The sequence below is a fragment of the Numida meleagris genome, chromosome 5 (assembly GCF_002078875.1).
Source record: "Numida meleagris isolate 19003 breed g44 Domestic line chromosome 5, NumMel1.0, whole genome shotgun sequence".
In the NCBI taxonomy this organism is placed as follows: domain Eukaryota; kingdom Metazoa; phylum Chordata; class Aves; order Galliformes; family Numididae; genus Numida; species Numida meleagris.
This window is the reverse complement of record NC_034413.1, coordinates 45,347,007-45,373,308: the sequence shown is the minus strand read 5'-3', so window position 1 is coordinate 45,373,308 and position 26,302 is coordinate 45,347,007. Positions and strand designations below refer to the sequence as shown.

Sequence of the window (26,302 nt, the reverse complement as noted above, 5' to 3'; positions counted from 1 at the left end):
AGATAATAGCACCATCAGTGTAGCTATATGTATTTGTTTTAGAAGAAAGGAGGATTAATCATATCATCAGATACATCTAGTTACAAGGAGTAACATACTACTTTTAATCAGCAGCTTTACATATGCGAGAGTGATTGTCTAAATACTGTAGAATGGCTTAGTCAATGAATGTTCTTTTTAAAAAAAAACAAACAAACAAAAAAAACAACACCTCAGGCTTGCAGTAGTTATTCTTATATGTATGGTTTCAAGGGATGTCTCAGCCTTTGCTTAAAATATGTATTTGTTCTGCTTATGTTTCAGATGGCTTTTTAAATTCAAGCACTTTCAAGTATTGAAAGTGTACAAAAGCAAGTAGTTCTTTTTACACTCACTTGAGGGTGGTCTATGTTAGTGGAGAGACTACTCTAAGTTCACTTAGTACAGGACAAAAAAGTTCTGCATAGGGCATATCATTAGAAGATGCTGTGTCTTATTATTTGCCTTTGCAATTTACTGGTTTTTGTGGCTTACTTACAACAAAAGCATAAGGGTATTTTCTGCCTTCAAGCTAATTTGCAGTCTTCAGTATTCCAAACAATTAATTTTGACAAATTTAAATTGAGTAGTTTTCCTTTTTAAAAATGCTCAGTAAGCTTGTCAAGGAGACTTCAAGTATTCCCCTTATAGTGTGCGTATGTCTCAGGAAAGGAAGGTGCAGTGGTAGTTTTTAATTAGTTTTTCCTTTAAGTAAGCAATTTGGTAGTTGGCAAGGTAGCAATCTTCTCTTTGTTACCAAAAAGGTCGGTCAGAGCAATGAAGCTGAGGCTTATTTGTGTTTCCATATTAATATTCAGTGAAAACCAGAGTACCATGTCCTGAACGTAGTTTGCAGTGTACAGATTCCTCTTTGCTTGTCTAACCCATCCCACAGCAAAGATTTCTGGCCTACTCCTACTGTCTTCAGTAATTAAGAAACAGGTATTCATGGCTAGGTTTATATGGCCTGCTTACTTGATCTGCCTAATGATGGATTTAAGAAAGCTTAACAATGGAGAAGGCAAAACCTTAAAGGAACAGAACAGAATATTGGAAGGGGAAAAATAATGATTGTGGCTCAAAACCCAGTTCTCTGTGAGTGTGTGGTAGGAGGATTCAGTGTAACATAAATGGTTACATAGATAAAATACGGAAAAATACTTTTTCCACAGTGGAAAAACAATTATGTAGTATAATGCAACAAATAAATGGAAACGTTGCGTTGGGTGGTGGAGAAAGATCAAACTATGCATTTGCTGGTCTTTGCAAGAAGAAATCATAATTGTAAAAGCGGTCTTTGGATTGGAATTTCATCAAGACGTATACCTGAGCATCCCGTGGAGGTAGCTTGTAAAGAATTACCAATACTCAGCAATAAAATGTTTGAATCAGAATCTCCTAACTACTGTTGTTTTTTCCTCCTTTCATTTCCAGTGCCTTCTGAAAACAGTTCTGGGGTTCAACAGGAGATTAAAAAAATGGTCTAAAAATAAGTATTAAGATGTGCAGTAAAAGTGACAGTAATGCCTTCTGCTTTTGTAAGCAGATCAAGGTAATACATTTCCTGCTTTTGCCTTTGAGGTGTTCTGTCTGCTGATCAATCTAGAGGAAAATGGCTGCGTTTTTGCTTTACTAATCCAGCAGATAAGTTACCATATATTTAACAGAATTTGGTAAGGCATTCACTGCGTGTACAACGTCATACTGCTGTTCACTGTTGGCTGATGTGCTCAGATATCTGATGTTGCAGATATTTAACTTGTACTCCAAAAATTCTCAAGTGACCCTTTCAAATACTTAGCTCTTCAAGAGTAATCTTATGATAATGGCAGTCATGACAATATCTCCAAATTTGTATCAAACATTATTTGAAGTTGGATGAACTAAGATGTGTATTAATTCAGAATCTTTGTTATATCTCTCATACATGGGTTTTTGATGCTTTGGTGTAGAAACACGCCAAATTATCTCACAAGTCTAGAGAGATCAGTCAGTACAGGACTGTGTAAATAAGAGAAATAAGTACTGCTTTACCTGAGGAATTTCTGTACTTGTTGCAGCTTTTAAATGAAGAATTCTGAGAATTCTCTGAGGCAATCTCCTACTGCATTGTTTCTTGTTAGAAATAGATTGGAAACCTTCCTCCACTTCTAGTCTGAGGACACAATATCACTTAGTGTAATCAGTCATAAATGACTGAGTCAGATGAGGTAAGGTGTGGGATTTTTTGTTTGTTTTAATTCACTTTGAGGAAATACAAGGGAAAATTTGAAATGACTGTGAAACAAATCCTTTCAAAGACCTCACATTTAATTGATTTAAACAGTGATCCCTTCTTTGCCAAATCATGCCCTTGAATCTTTCAATTTTAATAATGTCGGTAACAACAAGAATAAATGTAATTTGTTTTTTGAATATGATTATTTTCCAAGCTGTGTAAAAACGTATTTGTTCTATGTAAAACAAGCTTTTAAAATCTTTGGGAAAATAACTTTGCATGGTAGCGTGCTTAGAGCTGGGGAACAGAAATAATACAAGCAGACTGTTATTTTAGATAGCTTAATAAAGCAAGCTAATGGCAACTCCATGAAGAAATAAAACGATATATTGCAGTTGAGGTTTATCTCTGCATTTTGGGTGTTGGTGGGTAACTTGAGCGTACACTTGAGGCTCATGCCTTCAATTTATGCTTGCAACCTATTGTTGCATGTATAAAAATAAAAATGATTGCCACTGCTTTGTTGGTCTACTTTTGTATCAATTTAATGTACTTGATGATTTTCCAGTATGAACATGCTATTTTCCCTAGTTCAGCATCTGTCGTTGTGAACCCTACTTGGCGTGAATGCTGTACTCAAAAACATAGATGGAATCTCCTGGAATGAAAGAAAAAATGGATGTGCCAGCAGTCTGCAGTCAAGATAATGGTACTTGTAACTCTTGCATTTCTCTTTCCAAGAAAACTGGCAACAAGTTTTATTCTGTGCATATGTGACTCGTGAGTTGTGAGAAAGACTAATTATGTCTAGAAGGTTTGTTACTTAATAATCAGAATTACTTTTTGTCTCTAATGGTGGTAGGTAATTTATAGAGTGTCAGAAGAGAATTTCTGACAGTTGTTTCTGGCTTAAAGTCGAGGATTTCTGTAGCTGTATGAAAAGATTCTAATTTGTAAGAAGGTTTTTTTTTCTTCTGAAGTAAATGGCTGTCTTTATTTCTAAGACTAATGCTTCTATGTGGAAGCATGTATATTGTTTTATTTGAGCTTACTTTGTGTAGGGATTGCATTCTTGGAGGTATTTAGTGCAGGTTCTCTCAGAGGGAGGCAATGAGTAATGAGGAAGAGATCTTAAAAAGCAATGTTCTCTTGGGCAGTAGGAAGTTCTTGTAGAAGATAATCCTTTAAAGTCGGCTGTGTTTTGCAGATATATTTCCCTGTGGGGGCTTACAGTCAGGGTTCACAGAATTGATAGATCATTATTTTTTTAAGTGTTTAGATGTCTGCTTTCCTGATGCAGATGCTTTCTTTGGTAATGAGGTACATTTCCAGGCTTCCCAATTGGGATAATCAATAATTCTGCCTGATGGTTGAGGTAAGTCCCATCTGGAGAAGCTTAGCAAGGAAGTACCTGTATGAATTATTGTGTAAAGAAAATAGCTCATTGAAACTAAAGTTGAGGACAGATCATATGTAAGTGTTGGCATCATTACAGTGTAGAGTTGACACAGGAAATAGGGAACAGTTAACTGTCAGTGACTATAAAAAAATTTTGTTCAGGAGAGAAATAAGAGCTGGTTTCTGTGTTCAGTTGCTTGTGGTGACTGGATAATGGCAGCTGATTATACTGTCTCCAGCAGAGAGCACTCAGTTATTCTGGGCTCGCTGGATGATGAGCTGTAGTTTTAAGAAATTACTATGTTGACTTTGATGTAACTAAAAGCTATTAGTGTCTTGATTTTATTTCAGCATCTTTCCAATATTACACCTTGAAACATGTTTAATTTTGTTAAAAGCAACAACCAAATTACTCAGTAAATCTATTAGTTACAGTTGTGTTGTATTTGTCATTAAAAGGTAGAGACACCTTGTGACTGAATACAAAGTTAGAAGGTGTAAAAGATGAGAGCCAACTTTGTTTGACTTTAAGAGTAAGTTAGGCATCCTAACTCTTATGGTCTCTTTAAGAGTACTAGTAGCATACATAATCAATACAGCGTTTAGTATGGTGGTATATTGGTGTTGTCATAAACATGTTTCTTGAGCAGAGCATCACACATCATAAACAATCTGTTGTTAATTCTGAGACAAAAGTAAATTCCATGCTCTCAATTAAAATATAGTTTGTAGCTGGACCTGACTTTGTGTTACATCTCTCTACTATTTGTCACCTTGGAGTTTCTGTTTCCTTGGGAAAAACACTGGCTTCTTGTTTTTTTCCACTGTGTTAGAATACTGTTGCTAACAGATAAAATATTGCTTCTAGCACTAAGAACAACTCTTCCTGTTTTCTGTGAAGTGCTCTGGGTGTCTGACAATGGCATATATTTAGAAGGATCGTGCATTTTTTTTAGTGATATCCACCAGAATGTCTGCATTTCTTGAATGTGGAAAAAGAGACATGGTCCCTGGCCCAAACTGTGGGTCATCCAAAAGAAAAGTCTATAAAAAGAACAAGATGGGTTTTTGTTATGCCTAACACTTTTGGTAGGAGATCTGAGCTTGAACCTAGGCTTTGATATCTGTGGGATTCCCTTAACGTTCTTCTCACAGGCCAGTTTAAAATTGCTAGTATTGACCTAACAATAACGGAAGAAAGCTCTCATGCAACAGAGTTATTGGTGAAAACAAGTAAAGTGGACAGAGGAAACCAGTGTATATTTTTTGCAAGTATAAAGAAGTTGCTTTTCAGACGAATGGGTCACTGATTAGCTTTGGTTGATCTTCTATTTGTGCTGAAATGTGTTGCACTTTTCTGTTTCTTGGGCTCAGGTTTATCTCATGTTCTGACTCTAGTGCTACAAGAACTGAGTTTGCTCTGTAAAAGAGATGTCAATGGTGTTGGCATGTTATATGACCTGCTCAGATCTCGCTGGCTGCAAGCACTTTTAAAGGTAAAATAATATTCAGCTATGAAGACGGATGTTTCCAGGTGATAGCTACTTTATTTTGCCAAGTAAAGGCAATAAAAATTAGTTTACATTAACTGCTCCTTGTCCTAATATTAGAACTAACATCAACAGTCCAGGTAAACAAAACCACTTCAACTTTAACAAAAAGTATATATTTTTTTCCATATATCTTAGACATAAAAGCTCTTTTACTTGATGCGTCCATATTAAGGCTAGGGCTGTAGAGGCACAGGCTGTACATGACACTGTTCAGCTGTCTTTTTCCACTCTTAAGTGCCTTTGGCTACATATCCTGCTTGGCATGGATATTGATGAAATCATACTTTTTTGTTTTGATCGTATTGATCTGACATGCAGCTGAACACTGTGTGGTGTTATAGAACAGAGTTTTGGCTGGTACTTCTGTCTGAATCAACTATATCTCTTTATAAAACAAATTCTGTACAAATTTTGTTTTTCTTTCAGTGAGGATTCTAAAAATCTTTACAATTGAAATAAGAAAAAAATTCCAGAATGCCCTTAAGGCCATTTTAAATACAGCTACTTGATATTAAATTTATTTTCCTAATCAGACCTTCAACTAGGAAGAGGAAGCAAGCCACTAGTCAGAATTGACACTGTCTTGCTACTGTCCTATGTAATCAGCTGTCCTTGTTGGAAAATTAAAAATCAAAGCATAACTGGCTAGCTGAATGACCATGTGGAAAAACAGTTACTTATAGACTAAATTCTAGATGCAATAGGCATTAAAGATTGAGATCACAAGCTCTCTGGCTCTAGTTGAAATAACAAATTCCTAGAAATATACAGTATTGTCTTTGCTATGTTGTGTATGTATCTATATGGTCAAGTAAACAGATGATGCCATCATTGCATTGTCTTGTCTGTTGTGGCATGCAATAGATCTATGAATGTCTCCAAAACTACCTTGGAAAAAGACCAGTTCCTGTCATGCTGCAGGCACACGCATTGAATCGTGAGGTAAGACCATGTATTGCTTTAATTACTAATACCAAATTAGTCAACTTAGCTGCAGAAAACAATGTTCTAGTATTTGTTTTGTGTCTCAGGTCTGGGTACACTATACGAACTGGAAAGATTCTTCACCTATTCAGCAGTTGATAACTTACTGTGTTAAGAGAGGGAAAGGAAATATACACAGCCGTAATCATTAGGCTGCACAAGCCCTGACTGTATGAGATCATGAACTGTTTGCTTTAACCACTGACTATATTTATTTATTTTTATATTTCCTATCTCATTGTGGTTCAGTGTTATGGATAGCGTAAAGCACTTTGACATGAGGTTTTTGAAAAGCTTTTTAGATTTTTTTTCTAATAGCTGGTTATTGTGAGAATTAATGACTAAGTGGAGAAACTGACAGTAGTGATGATGTTGGCTGAGGCATAGAAAAAAAGTAATTTGAGCACACGGCACTGTGCCTGAATCAAATTAAGTGTTACACAGTTGCACAACATGCAGCCAGACTTAGTTTGGTCCAATTCTAGAGAAAATAGTATAGGTATGCTTTTAGTCATATAACATGCAGGACTTAAGACTCTTACAATGTCATATTCCTCAACTTAATTTAGAATTTCCTTTATATTAATCATCCTCCAGAATCGATCTCTGTGCTTACTCTTATTTTTATCAGGTGGTAGAATTACTGCATGAAGCCCCTCCATCTGGAGAGATCAAAGAGCTAAGGCGATTGCTGAGGGCTCCTCACTTTAGGGTAAGTGCTGCTTGAGAAAATCCAAAGCTTTTTCATAGGGATGTCTGCAGTGGGAATGGAAACAGATGACCAGCTGCTCACGGGAATTGGCAAAGAAGCCAGAAAAGGCTTAGTTTCCTAGTCATGGGCTAACCTAGTTGAGAATTCATTTGGGGACTGTGTGTCTGAAGTACCTGCTCTGGGCTGTGTTTTATTAACAGCTACATTTGAGAGAGATTTCTTAAAAAGTTAAATTCTGAGCAGTTCATGCAGGCATGTAAAATCAGAGTTTCCTTGATATTGTGTGTAAAACCTATATTCTTATCTAAGAGCTCAATATAGAAATGTTTCAACTTCTGTGAGATTTCCAGAGGAAACACAGAGAGGATCTGTTCTTGATACTTTTTTCACAGTTGGAATTGCCAAAAGGAAAGAAGAAAAAGTCTGTATGTGAAAGGGACCTTTGTCCGCTTAGGAACTTAGCCTCTGATTTCTGTTTCCTGACCAGTCACTGTTTAAAATAAATAAATCTGTTTTGTTGTATAATCTTTGCTGATGGGTTGATTTGTTTATTTGTTTTTGCTTGTAACAGGCCTTGCTATCTGCTCATGATACTGTGGCCCAGAAAGATTTTGAACCAACACTTCCACCACTGCCAGACAACATACCTGAAAATGAGGAAGCCATGAGGATTGTCTGCTTAGTGAAAAACAACCAACCTCTGGTTAGGGAGTTGTCTGATATCTGTCAAATCACTTCAGCTTACACAAGTATTGAATAATGCATCATATGGATATTGCTTTATTTCCAGGAATATTGCACAGATTGTGTGTATTCTTGAGTTTTTATAGAATTGGAGATTCACAAGAATTAAGATCGGAAAGGTCCCTGGGAGGCCATCTGGTCCTGCTCAGGTGAAGGGACAGCTAGAGAAGGTTGTTCAGGGCCTTGTCCAGTTGGGGTCTGAACATCTGACAGATGCTTTTATCCCATAAAATTTAAAATGTAAATAGAACTGAGAGCTACTCCCTTGGTCAAAACAGTGAAGACAGAAAGGAGGATAGAATGAAAGGTTCATTTGTACTTACAAACTGAAAACATGTTATATTCTGACTAATCAGCTTCAGAAAAGATTTCTCAGAGTCAGACGTTGAGGTTAATTTAGTATGATGGGAGTTGAGAATGTTAGATGACTTAGTACTGTGCAATAGTGCTACTGTTGATACATTCTTCCTAGATCTGTGTGGTTTTTAAAAAAAAATACATTTATCCTTTAATGCCTTCTTGTCATTGCAAAAGAGATCAGACCTGTAATTTGAAAGGAAACTGAGAAGATGTTCAGTGATGAAACTGGTTTTTTTGTTTGCCAGGGTGCCACTATTAAACGCCACGAGATAACAGGTGACATAACAGTTGCCCGTGTGATCCATGGTGGGCTAGCAGACAGAAGTGGTAGGTATTATTTGAAACAAGGTAATAACAAAAATTCAAGGTGAAATAAGATATTTTTCAAGTAAGACAATAGCTTTACTTCTACAGTTAGCCTTCCCTTATGAGCAAGGACATGCATACACTAGACAGCACTGTGTATGCAGTGATGTATACTGCTTTAATTTTCATAAGAATATGATATGTTTGAGAGAGTTAAGGTACAAATCCTGTTTTTCATTATTCAGATGCTGGAAGCAAGGTCACGTAAGTCTACTATGAGACTGATCAGTAACAACCAGAACTACAATGTAGTATAAAGCTAGCAGCTCATTCTTTTATGGAGAAATAGAATTATAGATAACTTTCTGTAAGATAAAGGGCTCTAAGGAATGTGCAGTAATACTTTGTGGCAGTAGTCTACTAAATGCTTTGGTAGCATTTGTTGCTAAGCAAACTTAAAAAACTTCCCTTGGAAACATTACTGCTTTGTCATCCTAGAATTATATGCCTTCTGTGTTCCTTGGGAAATGTAACTAAAATGTAAAACATAAGAAATAAAACTGAACTGTAATATTATAAAGTTTCTGTTAGTTTTTCTGGATTCTGTGTAGGGAAGGAAACCCAAACTGTAGGCAGTAGTCAAATACATCCCGATTTGATTAATATTTTAAGTTGAAAGAAAATGTGATATTCTTAATTGTTCAGCACCCAAGCAGTTAGGAATTTCTAAAGGTCTGTTTCCAAGTTTCATGGTTTATTAAGATGCTCAGAAATGATTTTTGGAAAGGAAGCTATATTAAAACGTTTACATAAACTTTTAAGGCAAATCATCAGTAGATTGCATATTATGTAGGGGACGTGAAACAGGCTGCCCACAAGAATGGTGGAGTCACTGTCCCTCGAGGTTTTCAAGAAAAGATTAGTGTGGCACTGAGGGACGTGGTTTAGAGGGCATGGTGGTGATGGGTTGATGGTTGGACTTAGATGATCTTAGAGGTTATTTCCAACTTTAATGATTCTGTGTTTCTAAATAAAAAAACTGAAATGTTCCAAGTTGTCACATCTCGCAGAATCCTCTACTCTTATTCGGGAGCAACGTAGTGTATTCTTGTGTACCTAGTGTGTGGAAACTTCTGCAGATGACATCTAAAGCTGTGGTATATCTTTGTTTCCCTACCCCCCCACCAAGATTATCCATGCTGTGATAAAGCTTACGCTTTCATCCTTGTTCTTACTGAAGGGTTGCTGTATGCTGGAGACAAACTAGTGGAAGTAAATGGAGTTTCTGTTGATGGACTTGAACCTGAACAAGTTATTAATATTCTGGTACCGAATCTCTTTTAAATCTTCTTTGTACTTTGGGGGTAACAGTATACAGTTCCTTTTCCCTACCCGTGCTGCCTTCCACCCCCTAGAAAGATTGTTGCATTGCTATGGATTAAATTTGCAGCTGCTTATAAAATCAGTCTTGTGCAAATTCAAGCCTAAAAATCCAACATGTGGATATAACAAAATTAAATCTAACTTAATTGTGACCTTTCCATCCCCAACTTCTGGGGGAAAAAATAGTAAATTATTAATTTATTCAAACTTTACTGGTGCATAATTCTCCTTGTAAGTCAGGTCATCTTCCACAAAAATGTGGTGGAAAGGTTCTATTCTAATAAGATTCCACCTTACAGAATGAACTAAAGCAGTGTGAAGTGAATAAACTTGTAAGTCACATGCCTTCACTTGCATGCAAGTGCAATGGCAATCACTTGTCCAATTCTTTTGAAGAAATTTGTTGAGCTCTTTTACTTATCAACCTTGTGCACAGTCTTTCAGGTTTTTTCACTGCAGAGTATTAGTGCCAGTGAGGAAGGTGATACTATACGTGATCAGTGTCAAGTCTTTGTGTGTTATTTCCCTGGACATACTATTTCTAGGTAATTTTAAGATTAACTGGAATGCTTAATTTTCAAATGTTGAATATTTTTCCTCCCCCTTTACATCACTTGTCTAACCAGACCTACCTCTAATTTAAATTACTTTTCAGTAGAAAAGTTCGGTATGAATTCATGTTGAAGTTGCATATATTTATAACAGAACATGCTTTTTCATTGAATTAAAAATAATAAGATTTTGAAGTTTCCTTCTTGATTTTACTTTTGAAAAAATATAATATTGTTGTATTAACACAGTCTACCTAATTCCATGTGTAATATAATAACATAAAAGCCATGTTGTGTTAAGTTTGAGTGACAAAGTTCGGCTATTTGTGTTGAATGCCACTCACGTTTTATTCCTCTCTTTAATCATTTAGGCTCTTTCTCAAGGGACAATTATGTTTAAGTTGATTCCAGTTTCTGATCGTCCTGTCAGCAACCAAACAACAGTAAGAGATGCTCTTTTTTCTATATTGCTACTGCAAAGAGTTGCTAGAATAATGTCTGTCTAACAGCATGATGCAAAGATGTGGTGTTGCTTAGAAGTTTACTGCAGCCCCTAAAACGTTACTTGCCATGCTGACTACCTCTCAGCTAATATCAGTATGCTGTTGCTGAAGCAGTGAGTAAGCTGAAATATAATTGTGTTTCAGATAATAAAGACATTTTTAGAGTTATCTAAAGCTCAAAGTTCAACTCTTCTTACAATTTACAAGTCTTCTTTCTTTGCTACTCTCCCTTTTCTCCTCCTTAATGAATTGATAGGATTCAGAGCTTGATCTTGTTTTTAAAGCTCAACTTCATCATGAACAGACTTAACTAGCAGACATACTTGTATTTGTGATTATAAACGTTATGTTGTATCTTGTTGTGTTTTTTTTGTTGTTGTTTCCTTGTTTTTTACCAGCTGTATGTGCGAGCAATGGCAGATTACTGGCCATTACAAGATCCTGCCATACCATGTGCTGATGCAGGTTTGCCTTTTAAGAAAGGCGAAATACTCCAGATTGTGGACCAGAATGACGCTTTGTGGTGGCAGGCCAGGAAAGTATCAGATCTCAGTGCCTGTGCTGGACTTATACCCTCAAACCATCTTCTTAAAAGGTAAAGTAGTCTTAATTTTTATGATTTCTAGTCTCAAAAAAAAAAAAAGCCAGTTATTAAAATCTTGCTACATAAACTTTCACCAATCATAGCAGTAGGATTCAGTTACCTCTGACAAGCATATTTCCTTTTACTGTTCTCTGGCTTCTTTCTCTCCATCCTTAACAGTGTGTGTGAGAAAATGCTTTTCAGAACACATATGTAATCTGAAATTGAAGTCTTAAGTTCACAGCAGTTACCTAGTCTCTGTACTAAAAGCCCTCTAGTAGTGGAGTGTAGAAGCTACAGTTTTAATGGAAATGAAGAGCTCTAGAATGGTGTTTGTAATATATATTGGAGGGGACGAGTGAATGTAAGGTTTACTAAAATGTAAGGTATAAAGATATAGCTGTATCTAACAAAAACGTGTGTGTTTTTTTATAAGATGTCCTTTGAAACATTAGTGACTTTTTCAGCTTTAGTCAAAACTTATTTCACCAAATAAATGGAAATGCTTCAGAAAAAGAGCAAGGATCCTCTGCCTGTTCTCTACATAAATAACGCACTGTTTGTTTCTGAAAACATCCAAGAGAAGTTAAACTGCTGCAGCACACTTCTTCAGTTTGATCCTCTAACCATGTGTCCCATCTGTGTTGCCTCAGGAAAATATAAGGCCAAGCAATCATACATAAACTTTGATTTGTACTCTATATAAACCTACTTGTGTTTTTATAATGGAAGTCAAAATCATACCAGGTTGTGGCTGAGGCTGGAAGCAAAAAGTTCTCTTCTAATTCTGCAAGTCTGTAGAATAGAATGGCTAATGTGCCTGTCCTTATACGTTAACTCAAAATACTTTTGTGCTGCTGATTCGGAAATTACATTTAAACAGTACTGATAGCATGTAGCTTTCCTTCAGTATTCTGCACTGGGCTAAAACATTGCTAATATTTCCATTCTTGGCATTTTGCACCAGCTCAGTACTGATCAATATTAAAAATATTCTGTGAATATGGCTGAAGCATAATGCCCTTGTGGACTGGTTTCTTTCTTTCTTCTTTTTTCAATTTAATTTCTTTCTATGCAGGAAGCAGCGAGAATTCTGGTGGTCTCAGCCCTTCCAGCCCCACCTCTGTCTCAAGTCATCAATGTGTGAGTGAAAAGTTATTTGAATGATAGAGCAGGAAGGAAAGATCTTGTCTCTGCTTCCAGGAGTATAGAAATTATAAGTTCATACAAATTCAGTTTAAGTCAAAGACATTATTTCTATCTAGAGCCATGTTGTAATTTCAGAAGTGTTTTAAGTATTCCCTTGAAAATAATTACTTAATGGTAGTTGTATTTGGAGGACTGGTGGTGGTTGCAGTCATCTACAGTGCACTTGATGCCTGACAGAGAAGCTGTGAATTCAGTTCCTTCTGGAATCTTTAAGACCTAGGAGCCCTCTGTGCCCACAGAGTCAGGTCTGAAGTGACAATGGTACTACCCTCATGACTTTCTAGGGGCACAGATAAAAGTTCTGCACTGGAACATGACACACAATATGTTTAGAATAGAATGGAGTATTTTTTTCCTTAAGGTATAAGTTAAGCTACATTGCCCACGGGAGATCCAGAAACATTATCTTCTTCTAACTACGTAATTTAACTTTCCATAAACTTGTGTTTTTTTTCCCACACACGAAGAACATTCATCCTGTTTTCGATCTCTCCATTTTTTCCTATGGTTCTTTATACTTGTATAATACTCTTTTTCTCTTGTGATAACTCCTAGATTAAGTGCTTCATTGCATAGGATTCTTCTGACTTGAAATGATCTTTTACCATAATTGTATTGCATTTTAACTGCTTCAATGGATATACTGTGGATAGTAAGCACTGTGGAAGAAGGTAGGAGATGGTGTCTGGACTATATTGCATTTCTGTGCTTAGAGTCAACACAGCAGTTGGTTTTCTAGGCTTTGTAAAAGTTGCCAGAAATAAGGTAGTTCGAGTTTCTTTTGCATGTATTTGCTAAGTTCTTGACGTTTTGCATGCAACCCTTTTGTTTGCTTGAAGTGGTGGAAATTTACATTGTCCAGAAGTGCAAGCTTAAGCTATGCACTATCTGATGGGGAACTGAGAGTTTGGATGGGGTGCTTAGAGGAGGGAAAAACAGCTTTTTCCTTCCTCTCTTCCATCTTCAGAAGATGACGTGAGCAACTCTAGGAGAGTACCTCTTGAAAGGATACCTTTGGGCAAATACTTAGGATGGAAGCAGGAGTTTATTGGGATTGGAACATGGTCAGCTGGAAAAGAGCTCCTGCTGGGCCTGTCTGTAGAACACACAAGAGCAGAACACACAAACCTGAGGTTGCCCAAATCTATGACATTGGATTTCAAGGACATGAATTGGTGTGACCTGGGCATAAAGAGGGAGCTGAATCAATCTTTTATTTTTCTTTCTTTGTAAAAATAAAATCAACCAAATAAAACCATTTCCTTGAGCAAAACATAATGGGAAGATGGACCTAAAGGCAATGGGAAGATGGAGTGAGTGTAAAATTGTACTCTGTAATGGTAATATTTAATAAATAGGTTTTCACAGGGTAAGCAGAGCTACTACCGTGTTAAACCTTTTATTATTTCAAAAAGAGAATTCAAGTTTGATGTGTTCAGAGCACTAGCTAAGGAATAGCCTTCTGCTTGCTAAAGATAGAGAACATTAGGAAGATGTGGTTGCAGTGCTAGCAATCCATAAATATGTCTAAAGCTGATCTGAACTTCAGATCTCTTCTTTCAGTTGTCTGAGTTCAGTCTCATTATGTGTGTAAGGTTTTTTCCCTCCATTTTTTTCCTAATCCGAATAACTTTTTTGTGTTTGTGTTGATCTGTCTGCAGAGGATGACATGCAGATTGATGAGAAGTGTGTGGAAACAGGTAACTGAATTGACTTGAGACTATTGTTCACTTCAAGGTAATAGCTAGTCAAAGCTGGTTTTATTTCCTACGTAAAGAGAATCATTCTTCAAGTGAACTTAACTGTAGAAAATTCTTGTTTTCATACTCCGGAGACATACGTCACTGTATTAAAATGAGCTTTCTGCAGTTCTGGTGTACAGTGAATGACTGCTTACAGTGAAATGTGCTGAAATGAAGGACCACCCAAAAAAGTCTGAATGAGAACCAGTGTCTTTGGTTCAGGTTTTGGGCTGTGTAACGACAACATCGGTTTAGATTATTTAATGCCAGAGAGTATTGTAATCTTTAAGAACCCACACAATTCACTGTCAAGAGTCTGAGCTGATGTGAATACATTTTTAGGCGCTGAGCAAGAATAGGATTTTATAGGTAAATAGTATATATGAAGAGAGTGAGCTTGACACACTTCCTGAAGTGGCATAGCTCATTCTTCCTTCTACTGAGGTATTTTAGAAAGTTCTCAAGGGGGGGTGTGATCCTGTAAGTACCTGCTGCAGAACTTTTTGCAGTTTTCTGAAATAATTAATACAGTCCACATCTGGATTGCATTAAGAAGCATGAAAAACTGCTAGCACATTACTTGTATCGTGTTAAATTTGTTAAATGTAACTTTGAAAATCTGAGACATTGCCCCAAGCAGTATTGTTTATAAATGCTTTTAGATTTATTGCCATCAGGTGCCTGGTGCTTCACAGGGTTAGATAATGCATGCATGGTGAAATGCCTTGAATATGGTGACCAGAGTCCCCTAATTTCACGTACCTTACTGTCACATCCTTAGCCAGAGGCTCAGGTATTTGCCTGGGTTACTTTTGGCATCATGGGAGGGGTTTGAAAGTGTCTTAGCCTCACACAGAAGTAGGTACTGTAGAGTTGCTGTCACACACACACAAAAAAAAGACTGCATACAAAGAGTCTTCCATTTCCTACGCCAGTCCACTTTCTGCACGCATTGCTATTGGGGAATAAACATTTTCTAAACAGATTTCCAGGAGAAAGACTGTGTGGAGAGAGACTGGGCAGTTAATTCAGACATGACCTCAGTGTAGAAGGAAATGTGTATGAAGCAGACTGATAGGAGCTAGAAAATCAGCTTCTAATTCTGAAATTCTGTAAGAGGAAAATAATTAATTTTTGAATTTATTTTAATATCTTTGCTATCCGGATTATTAAAAAGATGAAGAAACATTTGAGTCTGGTAAGTTCCTTTGACCTAACTCTGAATTCCTTGCTTTGAGATGACTGTCCACAAAAAAATCAAGTGGCTTAAAAATGAGCAGTTGGCAAAAACAAGAATACTATTTTAGCTTTCAAAGCTATTCTGAGTCTGCGGTGCCTGTAGGAGCTGTTGATGTGTAAAGAGGAAAAATGTACTGTATTCTTGATTGTCTGCATAGTCAGGAATATAAGAAAGAAAAGTGCTTTTATAAAATGAATGCTTTATATAAGTCAATCAAGGTGCTTTTTTTTTTTTAACCAAGCAAATACTTTTAGGTAACAGCTACCTATCTATTGCATATTCAGAGTTCTGCAAAACCTTAAGTCTTCTGAAATAAATGTGTTTTCCACTAAAGTAAGTCTTCTACTACTAAATTTCTTTGAGGTATTTCGCAGTGCTATGGAGAAAATGTCATTCCACCTCCTTCTTCCTGCAGCTCTTCTGCATTTGACTTGCCAGAAGGATCTTCTTTTATTGCAGATCACTGATTTTCTTCCACCTCTCAGGCAACGCCCAAATCTCTTAAGACAAATCTACACAGGTTTTTTTTGTTTTCAGGCTAGGACACCTGATAACTGCATTTGGGGATTACTGTTGCAAATCCTATTCCTTACTCACCACTGAGTCAGCTCTGCGCTGTATCTAAACAGTTAGAGGAATAAGGAAGCAAATATTTCCTATCCTACGTCTTAACAAGTAGCTGGCTGTCTGTATGATTTGTTTTGGAAGTACAATACTGAATGAGCCTCATTCTGAACATCCACGCTCCATGCTTCATTGGGCGTATTTTGGATTTAAAGCCTGCAATACCCGTTTCCCAAATTTCTGAAATTCATTGGTCTGTGCTGGTTGGTTTTCTTCATTTCAGTTTTTAGAAAAGAGTCCATACTAACTGTTCTGTCTGTCTCTGTCTGAACCCTCAGAGGAGCTTAAAGAAGGTAATGCTAACTTTTTTTCCTCTAACTCCTGTAGTTAGCAGTCTATTAGAATTTATCAGGATATATTGTATGACAAGAAACTATACTTCTCTTACATTATCTGATAACTGATATGCTTGCTCACTGTAAGTTTCTGTGCTGCACTCCATACCATTGAAGGAGAGGGTAGATAAAGCAGACTCAAAATGATTTGTATGACAGCTCAAAATGAATGAGGATAGAAAGGATATAGACAGATGAGCTGTGCAGTACTCTGAACTTTGCTGTAGACAAGCAGTTCTGTGCCAAGCAGGGTTTTCTTCAGTCATAAACAAAGAGTTGTTAGTGTGTGTAGGAAGTAGGAATGAAACTGTGTATTAAAGCTGTGAGTAGTGCGGAGTGCACAGGCCTAAAAAATATGCATCTAACCTTGTTTTGCTATCTGCTTGCTGTTGAGATAACGACCAGTCAATTGATGAGTTCTAAAATATGATACATTAGATGCTTTGCAAATGAAGATAATGTTCTTGTTCTGGAACAAATACTGCATTTAAATATATACCTATGTCTTCTTGGTTTATCAAAGCCTTCGCAAAGGGAATATACGGCTTGAATAACTATATGCATTGATTAGGGGAAAATTAGGAGACCTTTTTGAAGAGAAATAAAACACTGATGTTACCAGGCTTTTTAGTTGCCACCTTAATAAAACAATTGATGTAGAGCATTGATCTACTGGGAAAGTAATATTTTTGAGCTTTGTAGAAGACATTTAATTTTAAAAAATGCATGTGGAGATTTAGACTTGACAAAATGGTTACATCATTAAAAAAAACAGCATGAGAATGGGGACAAAATGAACAGATTTTTCTGGAATATTGGGGTACAGATATATCTGATCCAAAGATTATTTGAAAAAAACAATGATCACCTGAGTGATCTGAGCAGATGTGCATTGCATTTTCCAGGCATGCTGTTGGGCAGAAATTGACCTGTATCGTTATTCTAAATTTCTTATTTCTGACTGTGTTGTTGGTCATCATAATGTTGTAACTGAAGCATTCTTGTAAGCTAGGTTTCACCTGCAAAGCTTAAATTATGTGGACTTTTTTGCAGTTGAAGTATTTCAAAACATTGTCTGGCATCTAGTTATCTTTGAAATTGAACAAATAAAACACTGAGTTTCAGATCTAACTTAGAAAAAAAACCATGACTTTCTAAGCTTAATTCAATTAATTCAAGCTTAATTTCCAAGCTCTTGCAGAAAACTCGGTCATGTTTGAATATTTCATTTTATTGTGTAGTGTGCTTATTAAACTAGGTTAGTTGTAATACTAGCTTGTGTTTACTGCAACACTGTTGTTATGGGATCAGAAATAATTGCTAGCAGTTTAGCTTTGAAACTTTCACTCTCCTTTTCTTCCTTCATGAGTATTTGTTCTTATTCTAGAAGAAGAAGAATTTGGTGAATTTGGTCAACGAGTCTTCATTGGTATGCAGTGACTAAAGATAAGTAAGATGTCTGGGGCGTGATCTAGATTAAATGTTTGCGTGGAGTTTAAATCACATTATTTGTTTTTCACTTTACCTAATGACTTACTGAACTGAATTCTGCTCGCTCTGTTTTCAAGATTTCAAGAAGCCATTTTCCTCATGCTAGTACTTACCCTCTCAATTTGAACCTCTGTTCTTGATAGATTTCTACTGAGACATGGCCACCATTTAACTTGACTTTCTGTTATATTTCCCTTACTTCAGGATTATCTTTATTAGAACGTTGTTCTGTTATCTGTCATGCATGAAGGACAATGATGAGGGCTTTCATTAGAAAAGTAGATGTAAAAGTGAAGTTCTCAGAGTTTGATAGTAAAGTGAAGCAATAAACCTATTCTTGTTACTAAACCATAGTAACCTCTAAAATATTGGTATTCATTCTGTAGGCTGGAGCAGAAAAAAAGAAAATGAAGAAAGAGAAAACGAAAGAAAAAAGAAAAAATCTCGTTAAATTCCCGATTTGCTTTAGCAGAGTGGACCTTCAAAAAAAGAAAAACCCCAAAATTGGTTGACCTGTTTCTATTGATACTTCATATGATTATAAATTTCTCTTTGGGCTTGTTTGGGGCATATTTTTGTGGCATTTAATTATGGGCTAATTTTCAGGTACCTTTTAATGAGACTTCACCTTATTCTTCTAGCACTCAGAGGTTCTACCAAGTACACTAATGAAATTAACTAACTTCTACCCTGCTCAAAAATGCAGCAGATATTTAGCTTAGAAAGAGACACTCTAGGCTACAAAACTAACTGCTTGCATTTTAGTTACGGTTCTTAGTGCTGATGCCTTTGTCCCTTACAGCTGGTTTCCGCAGAAGTATGCGCCTGTGTCGCAGGAAGTCCCGGGCCAACCAGCAGTCATGTTGTGCTCGGTGCCCTAGCAGCTGCTACAGCACTTTTGCAGCTCCATATGAGGAGGTGGTTAGGTACCAGCGGCACCCGGCAGATCGGAACAGACTAATTGTACTAGTGGGTAAGCTGTAATTACTTTCTGATGAAAAAATCACAGCTTGTACTGGAGGGGAGGAAATGGTCAGTTTGTGTCCGATCAGCTGAGATTTTCTGCTGCTAATTGTGACAGGCAGTGCCTGCGGACAACATAGGTAGCTCCGAAAGCGACATTTTGAGAATGATTTTGGTTTTGTAACTTTTATCCATTGTTGATTTTAAATTCTAATGTATGTATAATCTTTGCTCGAGACAATTTTCTTAAAAAGAACATGCCAAGAAAAAGCAAAGTCATCAGAAGAAACCATATAGTTGTGAATTCTGGTTGAAAATGTATTTTATTATGGAAATGGTTCAGTTTTATACTCAGGTGGGACTGATACATAAAGTGATGAAAAACGTTTGTATTGCACTAGGAAAACATAACTACATGCAAGCATTTCTACAGCTAGAATTAAAAATACACAGGTATGACAGTAGGAAGAAGAGGGTCTTAAAAACTCTTAATGTTTTTTATCAAAATGGTATTGCTGAGTTGCTTCCTAGAATTAACTGTATTGCTGGGAAGTGATTTGTACCCTTATCCATCAAGATACTTAGTCACATCCTGGTATATTTTTCAGAAACTGCATGTGCTTTGAGTTCCCAAGATAAAACTATAGAGTGATTACCTGCTGCTAAATAATCCATCAACACAAGTAGCAGTCTGATTTCTATTCTGGTGATAGGTCATTGCCTATTACCCAAAAATACAAGTTTATTGTATTTACAATTCACTTATGTATGTGCAAAATGTTAGAAAATGATTATTATCTTAGAGGTCTTTTCCAACCTTAAAGATTCTATGAAAATGTGGGGGATGCATGCAAAAAAGTGCCTTTAAGTAATACTAGTTGTTTTTCCAACTATTCAGGTCCTGCAGGAGTGGGTGTGAATGAGCTAAGGCGAAGGCTTATTGCAAGCAACCCACAAGAGTTTCAAAGTGCTGTGCCTCGTATGTAATATTCTTCTTCTTTCCCCCACCCCCTTGAAAAATGGTAAGGAAATGTCAGGTACCTACCTCTTGCCTTTGGGTACTCATATACTCTTTACTATATTACTGTTTGCAAGCCATAGTCATTTGCTTTGATAAAAGTTGGTTTAAAATACTATCTTTCTATTCTGGTAAATCAGCCCAAGGTACTTTCAGGTTACAGCTCCTGGAAGTTTAAAGCTTTATGTATCAACAAATCTGTATGATTTTCTCTAATCTTTGCCATTTTCTTTTTGTAGATAAAGAAATAAGAGTATTCCTTAAGCATATTGTAAGTTCATAGGTGATCAGATATGAGAGTGAAGGCAGCTGAAGATGGTGCTTAATAGGCTTTGCAGCTTTCCTTATTAGCCTCCTGGTCTCGCATGAGACACAGATTAATTTCTGACTTAATCATAGAAATTGTTTCTATCTTTGCTTATTTGGTTCTTCTGATTTGGGTAAACAGGTAAACAGGGAATGTATCAATCAGAAGCTTGTTGAAAACTCAGAAATTCTGTTATGCTTAAGATCTCAAATATGAAGAAAGTGCAAATATGAAAGTGCTTGCGGAATGTTTCAGAATGAACATAAATCTACTTCACCTCAGAGGAGGAAAAGCAATTAGGCAACTAGTTCCAAAAAGTTCCTGATTTATTTAATCTGAATACCTAGCGGCTGAGGGAGCTGGGATTGTTCAGTCTGGAGAAGAGGAGGCTCAGGGGGGACCTTATCACTCTCTATAACTACCTGAAGGGAGCTTGTAGTGAGCTGGGGGTCAGCCTCTTCTCTCTTGTAACTAGTGATAGGACAAGGGGGAATGGCCTCAAGTTGCGCCAGGGGAGATTTAGGCTGGACATGAGGAAATACTACTTTTCTGAAAGAGTGGTCAGGTGCTGGAATGGGCTGCCCAGGGAGGTTGTTGAGTCACCGTCCCTGGAGGTGTTCAAGAAACATTTAGATGTGGCGTTGAGAGACATGGTTTAGTGGGGTTATTGGTGGTAGGTGGATGGTTGGACTGGATGATCTTGTAGGTCTTTTCCAATCTAGCTAATTCTATGATTCTATACTTCTTCCATTCCAACAAATACAGATAGCTTAGCAAATTTCCAAGGATTTTCTATTGGTCAACCAGTAGAGTAGACAAGGCTTTTGGCTCTGGACTTGAAAAATGAACACAGCTAATTTTATTTCTTACAAAAATACTGATTTATATGCCTTCATGAAAGCTCTCTTATTTTCATTTATAACGTTGCAAGAAGTTACTTGCAGTTGATTTCTACTCCATCTCTACTTCCAGACACCACTCGTGTTCAGAAGAGTTATGAAATGAATGGTCGTGAATATCACTATGTATCAAAGGAAACTTTTGAAAACATGGTGTATAGCCACAGGTAAACTATAACATGATACAAGAGCCAATGGTTTTGTAGTTAGGACTTAAGTCTGGGCTCCTCTCCTTACACTTGCTATGTAAGTTTCGTGTATATTTTGGTCAAATTACTTGAGCCCATTGTTTCAAAAAACATTTGTGCAGTTGCAGATAAGTTCCTCTACAGTTAATCCTGGAATTCTTCTAAAAGTGTGGTCTCTAGTCCTGAGCTCGTCTGGTGTGATTTGTAAGTTAGGACTATAAGCCCTCCTAGAAACTGGTCTGGTTTTCACAATTGAGCAGGTCAGGCCTGTCCCTAACCTACATCTGTGCTGTGGAACCTCTGCAGCGATGACATCTCCATGTAAGCACCTCAGCTATAAGAGCCAAACTTTAAAAACTGTTCCTTTCTGTGACTAAATAGTCTCTCTGCTAAAGCAGGCCAATTTAGCATGAGCAGCTATACTCCTTAAGCCATGCAAAGTGCTTTGAGATCTTCTCATCTATGAAGTTATTAGTACTGAGTATATAACTGACAAGCTTTTTGTCACTAGAATTCAAGCCCCGAACACATTATTTGTAATAGCAAAATAAGTAAAAGATAAGTAAAAAATGCAAGCTTTGGGGACATTCATATTAGCTGTAGTAGATTTGATTTTGTGCCTAGTATAGCAGGCAAGAGCAAAGGTAGAAGTTGAGTGGTGTTCATTATGCTTTATGATCTCTCAATCACTGGATAAGTTTGGAAAGTTTCACACTTAAATGGAACCTTTTTGAGACTGAAGCTGTCTTTCATTTTTTCCTTCTTTCTCACCCCTGTTGCAGAATGCTGGAATATGGGGAATACAAAGGGTACCTGTATGGCACCAGCATTGATGCAGTAAGAACAGTCCTTGATGAAGGGAAGATCTGCGTAATAGATTTGGAACCACAGGTGAGTTGTAGTGGGGGCAGGGAATCTATAACTGGTATCTCCTGGAAGGAAAAACAATTCTATATACATTCATGAGCTACTGGAACACTGTTAGATGCTTTGTCTTGTATTTCCTGTTACAGTGTTTATTAATAGTAGATTTATCTTCGCGTGGGTCTTAGGGGGAGAAGTACTACTGTGAGAAGTACATACAGATCAGTATAATTCTCTTGTTCATTTGTTTCCAAGTGAGCAGCTGCATTATCAGGTGGAATGATGCAGAAAGGAGTTTTCATACTTGCGTACAGCAAGGACTATTCTTTCGTGTGGAAGCTGTTATTACACTGAGCTGGTCTGAGCCTTAGTTTAGGAGTGGTTTGCGCTTTTTTTTGTTTTTTAAAGTTACTTGCCTGTGGGGTACTACTCAAAATCCAAACTGCTGTAGGAGCAGATAAGGCTACGCTTTGGTTTTCATTTTGATGCTGAAAACGTCTATCTGTTTCTTCTGCTGCACTTTCCCTGAACAAGAGCGAGGAGAAGGGAAGAAACTTAATCTTGCTGCTTCAACATTATATGCCACCATGAGTTTCTAGAATGTGAGTTTGTGGACAAGTTTTAGTAAGGATATGAAGTAATGGTACATAACTATTCTTTAGTAATCACTAGGAGATAGGAGGATTACTGTGTAGTTGCGTACTTGTATTTTAAATGAGATAGCTTGGCCAACTTTACATGGTGCAATTTGTATCTTCATTATTTTTTTCTTTTCCAAGAATACTTTTCCAAAGGTAGCGCCGCAGTAGTTTTTTTGGAGGTTGTTTGTTTGTTTAAAGTCAGAGTCCTCTTTAATGTTGTCAGTTTGTTAAAGGCCATGTCCAGGTACTCACTGACATTGAAAGCATCTCCTAATAAGGTTGTCAAGCAGAATTAAGTGACTGGTATGCTATACTTGTTTTAATAGTGTCTGGTCCAGGGATTATCAGTGAGGTCATTTTAAAGTAGGTGTTTGTGGAAAAGATTACTGCTAGGTCTGGAGATAATAGCACATTGTAAACAACTGGCTTTCTATTGGAATAAAACTGGGATGAATACACCCGAAATACTTGTTTTTATTTCTACTTTGCAGGGCATCCAAATAGCTCGGACTCATGAATTAAAGCCCTATATTATATTCATCAAGCCATCCAGCATAAGCTGCATGAGGCAAACTCGTAAAAATGCCAGAATCATTACAGATTATTATGTGAACATGAAATTCAAGGTGAGATGTGGGAATGGAAGAGACCCAACATGCTACACTGGGGTTGTGTGTTTAGAACATAATGCATTCTACTGTGCTACTTGATTACATCTTTACAAGTTTGTGTCTTGAGGATCAGATCTAAGTTCTTTTTTTCATTTTATTTGTTTTGGTTTTTTCCTCTAAATTTGCTTTGGAGTAGGAGGGTTGTGATTTGTACATAAGGAATTGAGGCATTTGGGTCAAATGTCCTTATACGAGGAGACTTCAGTTTCAACTAGCTGCCTTGTGACAAGAGTTGAGCCAACACATACATTTACTGTTTGTACTGAAATATATGGATCAAATATGCTTCATTCAGTGATGTAATAAAGTATTTTTCGTGAGTTTTAAGTATGTAATGTATCACTGTATAATGTATAAATGCTGTATAATGTATTACTGACAGTACTGATATCTGTTCCATAGTGAATTCTATAGATAGAACACAAATCCCGCTTGTAGGAAATACATAGCTTGCACTTACATTATGTAGTGCATTTGTCACCATTGTTTCCATGCAAGTCGTAATCAAGCTTAGCATCTTAAAGCTTTAGAGACCTCAGTGCATAACCATATATGGAAATAAATCATAATTGCTATGACAGAAAGAAACATGACAATGGGGAAGGTAAATTAAAATGCAGAGTAAGAACATGTGCAAGAGAGCAAGTGGAACATACTGAGGCTCAAGGTACTTCTTTCAGAAACATGGCAATCAGATGTTTCAGAAGCTTGGAACTGATTGTAGCCAACATTCTTCAGTTTTTATAGCAACTGTAAATTGAAATAACGTACACTAGCATTGTCTTGTCTACTCACCTCTTGTTTACATGTCACAGGGTGTTCTGTAGATGCCATGCAGATTGTTTCTCTCTACAGTACTAGAGCTTTAGAGATTTGTTGTGTCTCACAGGAAGAAGATCTACAGGAGATGGAGGATTCTGCTAAGAAAATGGAAGCTCAGTTTGGTCAGTTCTTTGATCAAGTGATTGTGAATGACAGCTTACAAGAAGCATCTGCACAACTGCTGTCTGCAGTCCATCATGCACAGGACGAGCCCCAGTGGGTCCCCGCAATATGGATATGCTCAGATACTCAGACATAATTCAGAGTGACAGGCAGCTCCATGAAGATTACAGATTATGTTTTACTTCAAGAATAATCCTAATGTCAGGATTGTGAGAATTTATCTTTGTATGCAAGGGATTTGGAAGAGGATTAGAAAAGAAGCTGCTATAGAAGATATAATCACACTATGTTCTGTGTAGCTGTTCAGCTTTTATGCTACAATTGCATCCATTTTTTGTATAAAAAAGGAAACACTGTAAGCTCTCCATTACAAGAATAAATAAAAATCTATTTTGTTGCATGTATATGTATAATTTACTCATGGGTGTCCAACCTTTTGGTTTGCTTGGACCACACTGAGTAAGGAGGAATTGTCTTGAGCTGAATATACGTAGGCTGCTCCGAAGGTAATGACTCCTCTTTTACTTCCATGGAAACAACAAAGTATACAAAGAGCACAACAACATTATTTAATAGAGCAAATTCTCAGCTACAAAACACTGTTTTGTCACTGTGGTCACCTCTATTAGCTATGCATTTTTATCAGTGATGAACAAGAGCCTACCTGCCATGCTCATCAAAACCTGCACCAGCAGTGGTGACCCACTTGCCACTGCTGAAACACACCACTCACTGCCTCGCTGTGCTCACATCCACTGTTTCATCTCCATTAACGTTCAGCGAGTGTCAATGGGTGCCATTTTTTCCACTTGGAGGAATTAAATTGTGCATCTTTGCTTCTTCTACGCTTCCATATCAGATGCCATTTTGTTAGACTGCTCCTCTGCTGCCATCTGTCACACGGCAGCAACATGAAATGGAATATTGGTGGGAAGGTTCAACCTCTACAGCCATACCACCAACATGCACCTCTGACACTGTGGGCCAATGTAACAAAATCAAAGGTGTTACTTTCAGAGCAGCCTTCATAAAATATACAATGTAGTTACTGTATAAGAAACCAAACAGTTTTTAATATTTTTATTAAAACATTTTTTAAAAAAAAGAGAGCAACAAAAACATAAAACTAGTGGGGTATGTGACCTTGGTTTTGTGAAACTTAATGCATCGGACTGGTTCGATGGCAGTGGTTGCGATTCTCAGTGAGGCCTCGAGGTGTTCATCGGACATTTTTGGATGAAATTTTACTCTTCCTGTACTTCATCCTTGACAATTGTTCACAAATGTACATACTGCCAAAAAGTGATGATGTGAATAAGGCGTGATTGTGAAGTGAGGGATATTTTTACCTGGTAAGAGAGGGCTTATAAAAGTCTGGTAAAGAGATATGACCAAACTATTATTTGAATTGAATGTCTGATTGCAACTCTGTGTGTTCCGTTTGAAAATTCACAGGTTATACGTTTATGTCAACAGAGAATGTAGTCGCAAGTGGACCAAAAATACTGGGTTTTTTTTGCAATCTTGAAATCTGTTCTCAAATTCCTGTGTCAAAGCAGACAGCAAGGCTGCATATTTTTCTGTGGTTCACTGTGTTCAGCTAATGTATCAAAATGTACACAATTATTTGCCATAACTTGAGTTAGCACACTGCTTTGCCCTCCATGTGACCCGCACCAGCCCAGACAGTGCTGATCGCATACCAGCAGGCGGTTGCTGTGAACGATGGATGCATGCCCAAGGCCACTCGGTGGGGCACAGGTGCCACCATGGTGTAGCAGGGTTTGGCTCTTCCTCCATCAACTCAAGTGAATGAAAACTGACAAAACATGGATTTATTAAAGAGGGTAAT

The 26,302-nt window shown here is 37.1% G+C and overlaps 1 protein-coding gene across 1 annotated transcript; it reads left to right on the top strand.

Annotated features, from left to right (window-relative positions):
• MPP4 (membrane palmitoylated protein 4) lies at window positions 1,451-24,854 on the top strand. The gene is made up of 21 exons (XM_021397463.1): window positions 1,451-2,945; window positions 5,009-5,130; window positions 6,052-6,129; window positions 6,803-6,883; window positions 7,455-7,586; window positions 8,233-8,314; window positions 9,534-9,619; window positions 10,599-10,670; window positions 11,129-11,325; window positions 12,392-12,456; window positions 13,176-13,193; window positions 14,184-14,222; window positions 15,442-15,462; window positions 16,407-16,421; window positions 17,851-17,892; window positions 18,757-18,927; window positions 19,816-19,896; window positions 21,215-21,308; window positions 22,112-22,220; window positions 23,326-23,460; window positions 24,395-24,854. The coding sequence occupies exons 1-21, from the start codon at window positions 2,885-2,887 to the stop codon at window positions 24,584-24,586; spliced, it is 1,893 nt and encodes a 630-aa protein (XP_021253138.1). The 5' UTR covers window positions 1,451-2,884; the 3' UTR covers window positions 24,587-24,854.

Bases quoted from the DNA above. Each gene is read 5' to 3' on its own strand.
- MPP4 (XM_021397463.1), top strand. From the start codon at position 2,885: ATGGAATCTCCTGGAATGAAAGAAAAAATGGATGTGCCAGCAGTCTGC. The intron at 11,326-12,391 runs GTAAAGTAGTCT...CTTTCTATGCAG, and splicing joins TCAAACCATCTTCTTAAAAG to GAAGCAGCGAGAATTCTGGT. The intron at 18,928-19,815 runs GTAAGCTGTAAT...CCAACTATTCAG, and splicing joins CAGACTAATTGTACTAGTGG to GTCCTGCAGGAGTGGGTGTG.